Source organism: Bidens hawaiensis, unplaced genomic scaffold, assembly GCF_021521415.1.
Source record: "Bidens hawaiensis isolate Kalapana, Puna unplaced genomic scaffold, B.hawaiensis_p1.1 tig00000760_1, whole genome shotgun sequence".
NCBI classification, from domain to species: Eukaryota; Viridiplantae; Streptophyta; class Magnoliopsida; order Asterales; family Asteraceae; genus Bidens; species Bidens hawaiensis.
Window position 1 is genome coordinate 1483469 of NW_027491043.1, and position 17344 is coordinate 1500812.

The window sequence follows — 17344 nt, forward strand, 5'->3', positions numbered from 1 at the left end:
TCGATCAAGTGAATCAAGAAACCAAACCTAATATTTGCATAAATGTTATGCGACTCTTTTTATTAATAATAAACAAGAACATAATACAGTGAACAAATAAACAATGCCCTATTTATAGGCTACATGAAACTTTAAAAACATTCTAATTCAAAATATTTAATAATAAATAAATGATAACTTTGGCACCAACTTATTCAACTTGATCCATGAACTTTAGATCTCCACCATGACCGCAAATGAGATCTTTCGTGTCACTCTTATACTGTTCGTATTAACTATTCGGATAATCGGGTCCTTTAAGTTGGTATTGCATCAAGTTTTACAAAGATTACTAAGACTTCCCTAATTACATGTTTTAGGTTCACCGGATTGGCAAAGCAACTCTGACATGTTATATACATGAATGATCAACAAAGTGAGTAGCTTAGAATTCACGCATAGATGGACGATCGAACTTTTGAGAGGGAGTATTACAAAACTTTAGTCACATTAATAGTTTGTTTAATTCAACATTTTAATAGGAGGTTTACATAATATGTGTAGTGTAAGTCCATAAACATATGATGAGATTAAAACTTTCCAGTTGGTACCCTCATATACTATGAAACTAGATCTAAGGTTACCAATGAAATTTAAGTATGTAACAACTAACAAGAAAATGTTTAGGCAGTAAACACTAAAATATCATTTGGGAACACTAGAAACAGGTTGGAGACCATGTTTCAAAGCAGCTTTCCAAACAACATCGATCCGGTCCACATCAAGTGCACCAACTTCATGGTGAGTCCATCCTTCCAAGCTATGTACAACCCCTCCTGCATGGCATGCATGCACTATTCCTCTGTCCATTGTATACTGAATCCCACAAATTTCAGTTAAATTTATATAAACTAACCACATGTGAAACGTTTGTTTAGACAACAAGTGTTTATACCTCGCAACATCCAAGCTCTTCTACGTCATCCGGAAGTTTCATGGCCGCAAGTTCACCATAAGTGCAGTCCCTTCTGAAAGCCAAGATGGGCGGCACCACAAACTGATGAAAATGAGTTCCTGATGGCGCCCATCTTTGTTGTCTAGGCGTTATCCATTTTCCCACTACCCACGTCTGTAGTTATTGAACATATTAAATCTTTCATTGCGCTTAGAATGTGATCTTTTTAGAACAACTCAAATCATCATCGGAAATGCAAAACTTTATCCAACACTTTAGTACCACTAGGCCAAGAGGCCTTGGGCGCTTAGAATGTGATTTAATGACGTTTTCAGCGTATGGTTAAGAAATAATAAATCTATGTTGCATCTTTTATAAGTAATATAAATAATAAGAAAAAGATTCAGCAATTTGAAAAATACATGTATTACATATACCTTGCAATTTTTTGCTGCATGATATTTGGTGACTTGAATTAAATTCTTCTGGCAATTTGCTGGTGCTTCTTCTTTGATTTTTTGAAATCTCTCTGTCGATAGAGTCAACATCTGTAGTATTTTTTTTTTCATAAAATTGGTAAAAAAAACATTTAATAATTATCTGCATGAAGCAACATAAGTGTTTTGGATATACAAACTCAAAACAATGTCGTTTTGTGAATTTTGTGGGAATCTAATATAGCTGCATTCTTGTACAAATATAATATTAATTTTGAAAACTATTATTTTGGTTCAAATTTTAAATCATTTATTACAGTCACATGGGTAGTTGTCACTTGCCACTTTAATTCACCATGATATCACATTTCATGTAACATTTAAATTAATAGCTGGTATTTATGAGTTTGCTGATATGCATAAATAAATAATTAAATTTTATATCTCAGGTAAGTTGAATTTCTCGCGATTTACGACAAATCTAAGGTGTAAGTACGTAAGACTTACAAGAACACGGACACCCCGTTGGCAAAGGTAAAGAGCGATGGCCCGTCCAAGCTTTGAAGTAGCTCCAGTGAGGAAAACTTCTTTCACTGTGTCTTGATCAATCTCGTTGAGGATAACGGCGGCAGTCAGTGTATTGCCATGGACTACTCGCACTTTCAAATTCGGATGCTTTTTCACAAACAATGTTCCACCACCGTTAAGTGCTTCATTCTACATTTTGCACGTATAAGTTAATCAAAAGTGTATGTTTAGAAATGATATTCAGACAAAAACAGGCCAACTTAAAATGGAAAGATCACTCTTTGTAACAAGTACCAACTACCAAGGATCTTGAACAAGTGTTATCCAACATTTTTAACGTTATTCAACTAAATGAGAGATACATTATTTTGAGGATACAACATTTTCACATGGCATATGTTGATGAGATGGATGGATGGCAACATAATTTATATAGAATGCTAAATGTGTCAGTTGTTCTTGATATGTGTCATATTGACTAGGTCTTATCTATATGGATGAATAAAAATCTTACAGATTAAGGTATATAGAAAAATAGCACGTACTGAACACTCAATTCTAGTCGATGCAACACATATGATAACATTTCAACCCCTTGCACCAAATGAATATTATTTGTTTTGTTTACCACAAGCTAAGGGGATTTGTTTTGTTTATGCAATTAGAAACTTCCCAATGAATTGCTCCCGCCTAATTGATTAGACATTTCTTATGAAATAATTTATTGTGAACGAGGGGTATGGATTTTGGCATTGGTGGCAAACATTCGGATTATAATGGACCTCGTCAGTACAAAACACATAACTTTTTTTTGGTTTTTTAAAAATTTATTTCCTTAAACTTTCTACTTTCCTTCCGTTCGTATTACGTCTGTCATGCCTAATGGTTTGAAGCATCATGCGATGTTTGATGTTTCGTCGTTAAAACTCAAGTTTTTAGCAATCTAACTATTTAAGGTCGTCCAAAGCACCCGTTGCATCAATCTATAAACCTAGGATACCTTATAGTATGTATATCATATTCATTTGTGATTAAAACATACCTTATTTAAAGCAGCTAGGCTAATAACCTTGACACCCAATTTGTCAGCCCTTAGAATGGCCGCCTCAATATGTTTGTTAATGCCTTCTCTAGCGAATGGCAAGAAATACTGTACGTATAATGAAGAGATTAAGTATTTATTTTAACTTATTCTATAAAATTGTGTATGGGAATGAAACATGCCTGGAATCCACAACGAGGAACGACCCATGTTTGATGCAACCTTCCTCGTAACTTGTAAAATGATAGAAGGAACGTCTTGGATCTAGCCCACATCACTAGTATCGACATAAATGCAAATGGCCATTGGTAAAGCAAGAAAAGCCTAGCCCTATAAGGCGTTGTTGCAAATGATCTGATCACGAACGGGACGTGCAGTGAAGAATATATATCCACCACATGTGCCAAGAACACAAAATCCGGCACCCTGCTCGACTTACCTACATAAGGATACATGCCATAACTTTACTCCACAAGAAATCTATGAAATATATAAAGTTACACATGTATATATACTATCATAGTTGCATATTTTAATTTCTCTTAGAAAATGTACATTTAAGGGTTATGGGTGATGTTATTTTAAAACGGGGGACAAAAATGAAATGGATGAAAAGAATTTGTAGGGAAAAAACCCTCCCTATAAAATTAATGAAAAATTTATAAAACAATCACATCTCAAAATTTAATAAAAAACGAAAAAAATAAAAATACAAAAATATTTTCACCGTCTTTCTCGTTCTAAATAAAAACAAAAATCACAATGTTGAGAAAAAAATATTATTGTGTTTTTTTTTATTTGCTATTATATTTTGTGTTTATTTTCGTCATTAATTATGTTTTTTGCTTGACATTGTGTTTTTTTCCCTTATATCGTGTTATATTACCCAACATTGTGTTATATTTTGTTCGACAGCATGTTATATTTTATGATCAATTATGTCTTTTAAGTTCTAATTTTTTATTATTTTTTAAAAGGTTTTTTCTTATGACCAAAAATCATTTTCATAATTCTTATTTTTTTTTGTCTCCTATATATTTTAATTTTTTTGTAAGAGTTATTACTTTTATTTTAAAACAAGTAAATATGATTTAAGATTCAAAACAATAGAACATTTTGTAACACGCATGGGCGTGATTTGATTGCTATCTTAATTAGCGTCATGCACAATTGAACACCTTGCACTTTATAAAAAGACATTAGTTAATTGTATGATCTTATATAGGGTTATGATATCGTCTTTTAAATCACATTAAAAAAAATATATACAATTACATCATCTATTTCTTGCATATTATATGATTATTATAAAATAAAGGTTGCTTTCCTAGTTTAAAAAACAGGCACTATTCATACACCTAGACCCACTATATCCGGACACGATTTGTATTGGATACGAGTTGTGTGGGTTTTATACTATAAGCACGTACTACTCGTATAGTTCTATAATTTTTTATAATTATCTTTTTTTATTTTTTTATATATGTATTGTTTTATCAAACTAAGCAAGCGAGAGGATACGAGCAACTTTTATGTTTTTTTATTTTTATAATTATCCTTTTATATAAGGCTCGTAGAGCTAGTGTATCTGAATAATGAAAAACTTTATTTTGATTTTAATTAATGTTGATACTCCACAAAACATACAACCAAATCGTGAAAAGAGTACAAAAGATTTTGAGTGATTGGTCAATTATCATGTTGTTTTCTTTGTTGTTGATAATACGAGATTTTATCAAGAACCAATTTGAATGTTTGTGAAATATAAGAATACTATTACATATTGGCTCGTATTCATTCGATTGTTAGTTTTATTAAAAAGATACATATATAAAATATTAAATTTGAAATTAAAAAAAGTTATAACACATATGAGTTGTATAGACGTGTATTCGCATAGTCTTATACCACCCGTCCTAAACTACTTGTTCTATATTGCTCATATAGTCAGTATAGACCTATAAGGTATAATGCTCATATACGTGTATACTAGTAGTTCTGTACCAATCATATAGGCTTATACTGCTTGTATAGGTCTATACGACTGACCAGTGGCAAAGCTTAGGCTTAGTTACAGCGGTGATCGAAGTCACAGAATCAATACCTTTAGGATGACCATGTTCAATACCTATTAAAAAAGCTATACTAGTCAAATGGCCTCATATGAATTGTATATAACCTAAGGTCCTGTTCGTTTCAAGGATTTTGAAAGAATTCTAAGGAATGGGATTGTAAATCCCACGAATTGATATGTTCGTTTCATTAAATGAAAGAATGGGAATGGAAACTAAATCCCATCAAATCTCACATTTCATGGGATTTTAAAATCCTACCTATTTTATAAGGATTGTTATGGAAAGTAAAAACCCCTCCAAAAAAAATTCAAAAAAATTAATAAAAAAATCATAACTCAAAATATAAATCAAAAGCGAAAAATGTGAAAAAACTAAAACGTTTCCCTCGTTCTTCAAAAAAAAACGAGAATGAAGAAGATTCCAATTCCAATACATATTAACCAACCAAACACATGATAGGGATTCTCAAACATTCCATTCCATTCCAATTCCAAATCATTTAAAAAAAGTCCGTGAAACGAACGCGCCCTAAGAGGCCGGTAGTTGGGAGAGGAAGGTATTAGGACCATCACATCCCTTGTTTTATTTAAAAAAAAAACTAATCAAATTTGGTGAGTTAGGTTTTTTTAATATATAGAGAATAGTTTAGGGTGCTGTGAGGATAAAGAAAATTGAATGATTTTTTGTATCTTTGAAAAGTTTTTGTAGCACCTTACAAATTTTTTTAATGTAGTTGTGAGCTAACAATAGAGAAAAGGTAATAATAAATGTTTAAAAAAATATTATTTAATTAAAATAATAAAAAAATGTAATGGGTTTAAAATAATTTTGAATTTAAAGCTAAAGGAAGAGATGATAATGCCTTGTATTATTTAAGAAAGCTATGGTTATTCACACACCCTTGATCAATTCAACCCCTTTTAATATAAGGTTTCATACGATAATATATATGTAGGATGTATGAATAACTAAAAAGTGAATGAATAATATATCTATTTAAGAATATTCAAATCAGAAGTACATATAGTCTCATTTGGACTGTTTGATTGATTTCTGTCTTAGTTAATGCATTGCGCACCCTACACTCCTATTAAGTCAAAAGAGTACCTTAGTTTGTAAATATTTTTTATTAGGACTGAAGACCTACCACTGTTTATCGCGAACCTCTTGGAATATGACAACTTCACTCTAGTTACTCTCTTTCTCTCTCTATTATATATATGTGTCTGTATAATGTTAAGAACGTTACCTGCGTCTAGAGTTATTTTTTTCTGCAATATCCAAGAGTTTGTGTTTAAAGTGTTCCACATGGCGTCGTAGATAGGCATAAACAGGCAATAGTTGGTCTTCATCTCACTATGGTGTAGGCTGTAGTATCTGCCAAAATTAATAAATAAATCATTATATTCCATTCCAAAATATTTAGAAAAAAATATTTACCTTTGAAAAGCCAATTTCAAAAGATAATTAATAGCATGCATGCGGGTTTAAAATTTGACTCGTAACGTTAAATTAAAAGGAAAAAAAAATACAATAAACGTGACAGTAGAATTGGCCATTTAACTCTTTCAAAAAAAAAACAAATAAAAAAAATAATAATAATAATAATTGTGTACTGATAAAGGTTGCCAACTTTGGCAACTCCATGTCTATATTACTTTTAGAAATTCAATAATAATAATAATCCTAATTACTATTATTATCATCATCTACTTAGCTCTTTATCATTAGTGACTTGGTGCAACAAATGTTTATATTTGATTTTAGATAAAAATATATATATATAGTATAATCAAATAACTTACGTAGGCGTGTAGAGAATAAACTTAAGGATTGGACAGGAGTCGAAAATCCAATGAGGCATGATCTCAACGTTTGAATGGCCAAAACACCGTAAGAAATCTACAACAAGAACATAGCCATACAGTACGCCTGTGGATCCGTAACCAGAGAAACAACAGCCAAGTATCGGTAGTCCAATCACCGAGGTAACCAATAACTCCTCTAAGAACGTTGTGCTTCCGACTGCAATAGTACAATTATTAACGAAACAGTGCGTCATATAGTTCTATATCATAAGTGTTTATTAAATTTTTGTACTTTTACTGTGGAAACAGTTCCAACCCGTCGAATGAGAATGATGTTACAACATTTTACAAACTAGGTTGGTAAATATTATCTTTGAGCATTGAATGATCTTCATCCCCATATTTACACGCTGACACAAGTTACATCTTTTATAAAATAAAGTACAACCAAGGCAAGTAGCGGACCAACAGCATAATAACTTGGACCCGCTCGAGTATAAATGCACAAAAAAAAGGTCGAAGACTATAAAGGATCAGTGTGTAATCACGAAACTAGGATTGGTGTTGATCTAGGATTAACTGGTTGGTTTATAAATAGGTTTGTTTGTAATCAATTTCAATATCGCAAATCAATAAAACAATCTAGTTTAGACTAATCTCTAATATATCGATTGTTATTATCAAAAAGTTTTTAGATTACTTTAAATGTTTTTTTTTTTTTGTGATTTTGACATTCTTTTATATTATAAAATATTTAGTTGGTACAAATTAATATAAAATTGATTTAACAGGGCCATAACTTTCGTAGTATGTGACTACTGAGATTGATCATAAATGAAGGAAGATGGGGCTATGAATGACTTCACCTGTAACCGGTTGAGGTACAGCTGATGAATGATGGAATGAATGGTAAGGGGTAAAAAGGTAATTTCCATGCAAGAATCTATGCACCCAATAGTATAGTGGCTCTGAGACAAGCACATGCATCACGACAATGGCAATAAGCCCTTTGGTTTCCCAGACTGGCAAGTTGGCAAATTTATGAGGGAACATGCAAATAGATAGTGAAGCTATTAAAGCTTGCAAAATTATGAAGTTGTCCCTGAAAATAAAATAAATTATTTCATCAAAATGAATACAAAATCATAAGATTATGCAAAAACTTACCAGTTCCATTCTTTGTCAATTTGGTCAAAGTCAACACCTTTTTGTATAATACGATGATTTCGAGTGAGGAAAAGCATGTTACAACAATTAGTATACCATGTATATAAGTGAAACCTAAGTAAGGTAATAAAGAAAAGCTGGAAACACCAATCGCTAGTGAGATCATCATCTCCTTGTAGTCTTGAATACACAAGTTTTCCGACCAGCGGTCCAAGTAGCATATACTGCAATTTCATTATTTTAACTGTCGTATTAATCGAAGAGTAGTGTTAACTTCGAAATAGAAGGAAAACAAGCAACAAGTTGCGTTGCTGACCCTTTTTTCGTTAAAAGGTTTAAGTTAACATGATCATATTAAGGTGATTTTTGTTTTGAGAAAGTGAAATGGATGTAATTACCTTGAAAATACCGAGATTTTCCAAAGGCCATGCAGCAAGAAGAGCAGTTTTCTGCATTATTACTAGTCGAAAGATGAATCTAACCCGAACCGATATAAATAAAGATGGTCCTCGTGCGATAGTCAGCCTAAACCAGTGTCGGTTGTTTACTGTAAAGTGTTTTTTTTTTTCTTTTTGCTACAAAATGAAACTTTTGTTGGAATAGGAAAAATGGTGTGTATATGCTACAAGCTCAGTATACAAGACACTAAAGAGGTTGAGAGAGGTGATATTTTGGTGTACGGGCTTTTGTTTTGTGAGCAAAATAAAGGGAAAAGATGAGATTATATAGGGGATAAAGAATGCAATTGGGCCTAGCAGAAATTGTGAAATGACCAAGAAAAGGTATTAATAAATGTTAGAAGGTGGGGTGCTTGATAAAAACTAAAAAAAGTCGAATTATACGTCTAAACGAGCATTTTATTTAATTATATAAATTATCTTTTACTTTATATAAATATGTAATTTAATCAATTCATACTATATTATCATACACGTGAAGATAACAAAAAGATAATCTTGTACGGCTTTAAAAGTTTAAGTAATTACAATTTATAAATATATGATGCAATCGATTAGAGGTAAAATCATTGTAACATGTACAAGTTATAGGCAAGTCCCCCCCTTTTGTATGTTAATAACATTTTTATAAGTTATATTTTTAAAATTACACCATAATAACGAATGCTTTTATATTTTTAATATTAGTAACTTATTACAATAATATTTTTTTAACAAGTTTTAACTTTTATTTAATACGGTAATAATTTTTTTCTTAAACTACAGTATTATAAATCACCAACCTAAGTGTTATGGTCTTGTCAAATTACGTGAACACTGATGGTCAGGTATAAATCAAGTATATTTTTGTATTATTTTGTTAGTTTTAAGTTAGTTTATTGTGTGAACAATATTACTTCATATGTGCTTATGTACGTGTTACAGGTAATTGATTGATAAAGATGCTAATTGAGACTTATACTGAGCATGGGATGAAGTCTCGGGAAGATCAAAGAACGATTCGAAGTTGAAACCCAAAAAAAAAATAAAATCTAAGTCTGTCACTCATTATCTTGCGACACACGAGTCAGGATGAAGATCTCCCTTACGACACGCAAAGGACTAGGCAAAAAGCCCTCACGACATGCGAGGGACCTAAAAATTAGCAAAAAATGTGGTTTCACCTATATGTTCTATTTTTTAAGCCCTAAACCATGATCACGACCTCCAGCCGTCTTTACGACAGAAAGGGGCGATCTCCAGAGCGCCTCCAATCGCTACTGGATGCTGTAGAGACGAGGATAGTTCATCTGAGTCATTCCCAGGTGTAGAGTATTTTATGATTTCAGTTTGTTTCATGTTTTTTACTGAACTTTATGTAATTGTTGATTGATACTATGATACTGAAGTTTAGTATTGTTGAACAAACATTCAGTTTAGGTTTATTTCAATCTAGACGTTTAGTTTGTCAATTGTAGTGATACTTGTTGTCATAGGGTTTGCTAATTGTTCTTGATTTAATAAAGAACTAGGTTAGAGCACGTGTTCCACGCGGCTGAAAAATATAATAAAATAAAAAATTATTATATGTAATACGTAAATTCAATTGTTTCATATAGTTATTTTTATTTATGACTTTTTTATTGAGTTTTTGATATATTATATACTATAATTTTAAGTTGAAAATCAAATCTTGATTTTTGATTTATTTCTAAACATTCATACCGATATTGCTATATTAAATATTGTGTGTATAAAAATGATATTTATAACAAAATGTTGTCACAAATTTAAAAACTTAATTTACAAAGACTAAGGTTTTATTATAAAAGAAAATAAATAAAAAATATTATATTTTAAAATAAAGAGAGAAACGATGAACAATCTTAAATGGTTGTTAAAGAGATATGAGAAGACAATGCCATATTGTGAATTATAAGAATGTTAACAATTAAATATAATTTGATTTTATACTTGAAAAGAAATCATATTTATATATGTTAAATCAAGAAGTCAAACACAATCACTATTTTAGTGGAGTTGGTAAGTACATTTGGTTTAAAACATGAGGTGTTGGGTTTGAAACCCATATCACACAATAATATATTTTTTAAAATTTTATAAAGCCTTACGGGTAATGGTTTATAATAGGAAAACGGGTCATGGATCATAATATAATACGAAATAGTGGCATGACATCTACTTAACACCCTATGTGGAGTGCCTAGTTAAATGTCATGTGGACAACTTGTGTTGTTTTACTGGTTTAGTTAGATTATATTAGACTAGCTAGATACAATTGTCCTTAATTGAGTCATGCTATAAAGGAAACCTTTGGTTACCTTTTACATATATTTACAATTGTTGATGCCTACGATTAGGAGTTATTCAAATAAGGCATATTTGTCAATCGATAATTGATTTTAATAAACAACATGAGAGGCATGAATGATTTTATGCTTGAACCTTGGGTCTGACTTGCTTTTAGTTATTGTTTAAGACTCGTTTAAGTGCTTAATTGTTTTTCCCATCAAAACTTGCTAGTTTGATTAGCACTCACTCGACAAAACTTCGTAAGTGTTTCTTTATAATTGTTTTGTAAATAGTTTTTATAAAGAACGAATGTATGACATTGACCGCATGCTCCTCTGGATTCAATACCTGACTTGCCATATCTATAGGTTAATTAATTTTTTTGCATGAACGATATGACATAGTCATCATACACACCTCTATTATTAATAGGGATATTGGATTTTAATAATTCAAACTTTGGCCTATTGACTGGTATTAATCCCAACTTAAGAAATTCCCTAGATTAATCCTAACTTTCACCCTATTTAGGAACTAAGCCGGTTAATTTTAGGGCAAAATATGTCATTTCTCCAAGTTGAGGAGGACAAATGAAAAAAAGTAATTAACCTTAAAAAGTCACCACAACCACCACCGCCGCCTCCACCATCACGACCACAACCATAGCCGCCGCCGTCACCATCACCACCTATTTTTAAAGGGAGGATTTGAAAATTTATATAATTATTATTAATTAATATATATAGTAATGAAATATAAATAATACATATTATATAAAGTTGTAATCCCACTAAAAATATATAAAAATAATTTTAAATACATAAAAACTGATTAATAAACAGTAAATAAGCTTAACTCGAGCTTGAGAAACCACTCATAAGCGGAGCTCGAGCTTTAGAAATATAGTTAGAAATGAGACGAGCTCGAGCCTATTCGAGTTGGGGCTCGGTTCGGCTCGAACCTAGTCAAGCTCAGGCTCGGCTTGTTGGAGAAGAAAAATAAGCCCGGGTTCTAATAAACATAAGTTTTTGTTTTACCTCCCATCAACTTGAAGAAATGACATATTTTGCCCAAAGTCAACTGGGTCAGTCTCTATTAGAAAAAGACTCAGTGCAGGCCAGTTTGGTGAAAATTGAAATTAGCATAGGGAATTTCTTAAATTGAGATTATTGCTCGTCAAAAGGCTAAAGTGAATTATTAAAATCTAATAAACCTTATTAATATATGTGTGTGTCATAATTATGATAAACAAATAAATAACAATACAAATGTTATATTTATAAATGTATAAAATGTTAAATACATATCTATTTTATTAAGCAACTAGCTTTAGAGTCCGTGTCACACAAGGGATGATGTAAATTATAAAATTACAAGTAAAGTAAATAATTGCATAACGTATATGAAAAAAAAATATTACATGTATGCTAGTATCTATACCATGTGCACATAAATTGATTTTATTTATCACAAAATGTTTTTTTTAAATGAACTTAATAAAGAAAATGCACGTGCAAAATTGTACCTGAGAACGCTCTTTCAATTGAAAATTTCATTCTCAGTGTCATATGTATAATGAAAGAATTTTGATTATGAACGAATTTCAGAAATAAGACTTCTCATATGACAGTAGTTCTAACCACTCAGCCTAAATACAGAAGGAGTGTTACTTGTATTGATATATTTATCAATTTACCACCAATCGAAGGGAAGGGAACATTAAATTGTAACGATGAATGTTTTTCAAGAACTATGTTTTTCTAAGCTACACCATGAAAAAGATTTTAATAAATTTCAGGGGGGCTTCTCGACCTTGTCATAATGACAACATAAAAAATAACATGTTAACCCATTCAATTTTGTGAATATTTTGCTTCATTTGAGCATAGTTTTGCATGACATGCTTCCTATACAACGTTTTGGTCATAATTGAATGAAAAGTTAATGATAATACATTTGAAATTTGGTAAAAGTTAGAAACATTGATAGGCCTGGGGTGGTATGTCGAAAGTGTTCACAATTTTTTATTAAATTTTAATAGTCGAGGGAGAAATAGTCAATTTGTCAAATTCTAAACATTTTAATTATTACCAAAAATGCATTTGAAAATAAACTTGAAACCCGAATCATGTTTAAAATATTCGTTTAACATTTTCAAGTTAATACTTTGAACCCGTAACAAATTTGATGATAAGTCTATTTGGATTCTCAAACTTTTAAAAATACTCAGATTTCACATTTTTGATCGTAACAAATTTTGACCTAAATGTAGTTAACTTGTATCCAAACAATCTATTTACTAACTTTCCACCCATAAAAATCAAATTTAAGTTCCACAAAAAAACCCGAAACAATCCTTGATAAAAAAATACAAGAAATTAAATATGATAAACTTTGCTTTGTCTGAGAGTGATTGATATATACTATCATTACATTTTAACATATATATAGTTTACTAAATTAATCAAAAAATAAACAAATAGATTTAAAGCATATATTTATAAGTTATAAATGTATATGACAATTTACAATAATAATAATAATAATTGATAAATGGATTGATTTTTAAAAAATGGATCGACTTTTAAGGATATATTTATAATCTAATGATTAAAAAAATTACTTTGTAAAATGAAAACATATTCGAGTTTTGTTTTTCTTTACAATCTTCAACAATATACATAGTATAATGTTAATGATAACATTTGAAATTATATTCTTTTCAATCTTTGACAAACATGGTTTGTTGTTGAATTTTGGATTTTACCAAATATTTTGGAATATATAGTAAAATAGTATGTTAATATTTATTTTTATAAAAATGCATAGATATAAATTATATAAATAGAGTGCAAAAGAAAAGTGAATAATTATTGATCAATTACATATATTAGGGTAAATTAAGACATTAATTTTAAAGAAAAAAAATTATGAGAATTAATCAAAAAATTATAAGTGTTTATAATTATTTTACTTTATTACAATAGAGGATTAAATATTTATCTATGAACTAATGGTTTACTAATATAGGGGTCACCTTTCTAAATAAAGGTAGCAGGTTAAATCAGTACATATACAAGGTTAATTGAATTTTGATTGAAAATAAAGAAGTTGTTGATAAAAAAAAAGTAATTATATATTTGTAAATAAACAAATGAGATGAGCCAGAGCTCGATTTTAAAAGTTTATTAACGAGTCAAACTTTAATTTTATACATTAAAATCGAGGGGTCAAGTTATTCTATAAATGGAGACAAAAATGAAAAGGATGAGAAAGATTTATAGCCACACAAAAAAAAAACCATTCAAAAAATTTAAAAAAAATTAAATAAAAAATCATAAATCAAAATTTAATAAAAAAACAAAAAAAGTAAAAACATAAAAATGTTTTCACCATATTCCTCGTTCTTAAAAAACAATGTTAAGGGAAAAAAGATTATTGTGTTTTTTTGTTTATCATTGTGTTTTGTTTTTATTTTCGTCATTTATTGTCTTTTTTCTTGACATTGTGCCTTTTTTTCTTGATATTGTGTTATATTACTTAACATTGTGTTATATTTTGTTCGGCATTGTGTTATATTTTGTGATTTATTGTGTCTTTTTTTTAGTAATGATTGTGTCTTTTGTTTATTTTCGTCATTGTGTCTTTTGTTGTGTTTTATCGGCGTTTTTGTTTTTGGATCGAGGATGACAATGGAAACATTTTTGTTTTTTTAATTTTTTTGTTTTTTATTTATATTTTGATTTATGATTTTTTTATTAATTTTTTGGAATTTTTTAAAGGGTTTTTTGTGTAGCCATAAATCATTCTCACACTTTTCATTTTTGTCTCATTTTTTATTTTAACCTTTCCCTAAGATCGAAATGATTTAATCTCGAGATTATGCTTTCTTCAAGCATTTTGTTTACCTCGGTATGGATGGTGGGAAAAAATAATTTTGTTGGAATTACCATTCTGTCTTTTAGGAATAGTAACTTTTGTAAATGTCTATAATTTTAGTTTACATGTTATGATGGTGATGGTTAAAGTTTGAGATTTTTGAAATTTTAGATTTGAAAGCTGTTTTGGTAAGGTTTTCTTATAGTGGTGAGTTTCTTTTTTGATTGTGTTCTTGAATGAGTCAAGACCGAAGCATCAAAATCAGTATGGATAATTGACATCCTGTCTCATTAAGGCTGGCTCTGATATTAGGGAAAGTTGCATACTTTATTTAAGAAAAAATTAAGATCAACTTTATTTATTATTATTTACAAGATGAAATCAAAATGAAAAATGTCAAAAACATCAATTCTCATGGCATATTCACATACACAATGAATCTAGTTGTGATCATTTCTAACCTTACATTTAAAGCTACGCCTACACTATAAAAGTCAAAATAGTACAGTAGTTGTAAAATTAGATTACGACCCATCAAATTGTTATAAATATATTACTTATGATGGTTATCTAAACTTCATGGCGAAGCGATAGATTTTTTCATATGGTATTAGTATTTTTCTATGCTTTTATTTATTAACTATCTTGTGCCAAACTTTTTGAGTCAGACGGATCGAGTCACATACTAGAAAATGAATATCATAATGAAAGTATGTTGTTACTAAAAAAACACTCAATAAAATATAAAATCATTTGAATAAAAGACTATATTTTATAATTGTTTCATATGAGTTTCTTGTTTTAGAAACAATCAATAACATATTTATATTTCTAACTTGGGTGACAAGATGAATTGCTTTTGATCAAAAGGATGTAATGAAAAAACATCCAAATCAGTCTTTTTATTTTTTTTGGAATAGTAATTGAATAATAAAAGTTTGTTGGCTTTCTTTCATAATGGTCCATAAACACAACTTTATACATATAAAAAGGAAATCATATATTTCTGCTTCAATAAAAACAACTTTAACAAAAACATAAAAAATATCATATATCAAGCTTGAAGAATAAGGGGAAAAAAAGACAAAAAAAACTAACCTTGACTCATTCTGAATTTGGTAATTGTCGAGTTTAATCAGATTTCAAGGAGGGATTCCAGATTCCAAAATCCATAGTTGATTTGTCGAGTACTCGAGTTTGGCCGGATTTCAAAATCGATCGAAACAGATTTGTCAAAGCTGGGGTCAGGCAATCGACCAGAAGAGTGGATTTAAGAATATCGATCGATAGTAAGACCATGCATACTGGAACATAGTGGCATGGCATTTTGTGTCAAAACGCCGGGGAACACCGCCCCCTGGGCGCTTTTGGCTGCATTATAAGGGCCAGCGTTATAAGGGGCAAGGCTATGGTCACAACGTTGGTGTGGGTGTGGCTTGGTCAAACTAGCTGTTGGTAAACGACTACTTCCTTATAAAAATTCAAGTTTTTTTGGTGTATTAGTTTTTATTAATCACAACTATCATCTAATGGTCGTTGATGGTCTCAGCTAACGAATTGGCTGCTGAGGGTCCCATATTTTAACCTATTTGTGTCCAACAGTCCGCGATTAATAGAATCTGAATGTCGTTACTTGCAAGTCGCCGGAACACTTTTGGCCGGAAAAGCCACATTTTTTTCCTGAAAAATCAACATCTTCGTCCCAGATATCTTTGTAACATTGGATTGGACCTTTAGGAACCTTTTTTCTAGTAAAAACCCCATTATTAAGGTCGCCTAAACTCTAGAAACATTGTCGAAATCGATTGGTAGTGCTTGATCAAGTGGTGGTGGTGGTGGTTGGTTGGTGGTTTTGGAAAAAATGTGACTTTTCTAGCCAAAAGCGTTTTTCCTGCAACCTGCAAGTAATGGCTTAATTTATGATTCTGATAGTCGCATACCATTGGGAACAAATATGTTAAAAGATGGTACTGCCAGCAGATAATTCGTTAGTTGGGACCAATATCGACCAAAAGATGATGGTTGGGATTAACAAAAAGTAACCAATATAACTTTTTTTTTCCAATCAAAACTCACACTTTTTATAAAATTCTCTTCTTAAAATATATGCACAACCTACACTCTAGAAAAACTATCAATGGATTCTCCCACCTCTATATATAACCATTTTTTTGGGTCGACCAATCGACCGAAGATGATGTGGAGGAAGCGGCGGTTGCGAGTGCGGCTGTGCTAGTTGAAAATTATATGAAATCTCTTTCTCCTCCTCCACGCAAGTTCTCTAAAAGATAATATATTGAATGAGACCGTTTAGGGGCGAACGCTCTTTTGATGGCAGATTACTTTAATGACCGGCTGAAATACAAGAACATAAAGACTTCTAGGCATCTCTTTTGGATGTCAAAACAATTATTTTTGCGATTTACCGAAGAGTTGGAGTGAGAGATTGAATGCTTCAAACAAAAATCAGGCGGTTAAGGGATACTATAATTCACCATAATTCAAAAGGTTACTTCAGCGATACGCGTGCTCTCCTACAAAAACACGACCGACATCAACAACAAGTACTTAAAGATGACCGATAAAACAACTCGAGACACCTTGGAGTATTTTTGCTACAATATATTAATTTTTGAAAAATTTCACTTGTTTTTTTAAATTAATTATTTTATATAAGAATAATAAAACTGTATGCTCCACATTATCTAAGAACGCCCAATTGGA

The 17344-nt window shown here is 30.5% G+C and overlaps 1 protein-coding gene across 1 annotated transcript; it reads right to left on the reverse strand.

Annotated features, from left to right (window-relative positions):
• Positions 1–577: 577 nt before the first annotated feature.
• On the reverse strand, positions 578–8482 carry LOC143534180 (very-long-chain aldehyde decarbonylase CER3-like). Its single transcript, XM_077028740.1, has 11 exons — positions 8390–8482; positions 7992–8215; positions 7691–7926; positions 6822–7041; positions 6266–6393; positions 3124–3380; positions 2942–3049; positions 1879–2088; positions 1372–1482; positions 935–1108; positions 578–855 (listed from the first exon to the last, which is right to left on the reverse strand). Exons 1-11 carry the CDS (start codon positions 8444–8446, stop codon positions 685–687), a joined length of 1896 nt encoding a protein of 631 aa, XP_076884855.1. The 5' UTR covers positions 8447–8482; the 3' UTR covers positions 578–684.
• Positions 8483–17344: the final 8862 nt, after the last annotated feature.

Bases quoted from the DNA above. Each gene is read 5' to 3' on its own strand.
- LOC143534180 (XM_077028740.1), bottom strand. From the start codon at position 8,446: ATGCAGAAAACTGCTCTTCTTGCTGCATGGCCTTTGGAAAATCTCGGT. The intron at 7,927-7,991 runs GTAAGTTTTTGC...TTTTATTTTCAG, and splicing joins ATTGACAAAGAATGGAACTG to GGACAACTTCATAATTTTGC. The intron at 1,483-1,878 runs GTAAGTCTTACG...AAAATACTACAG, and splicing joins AACGGGGTGTCCGTGTTCTT to ATGTTGACTCTATCGACAGA.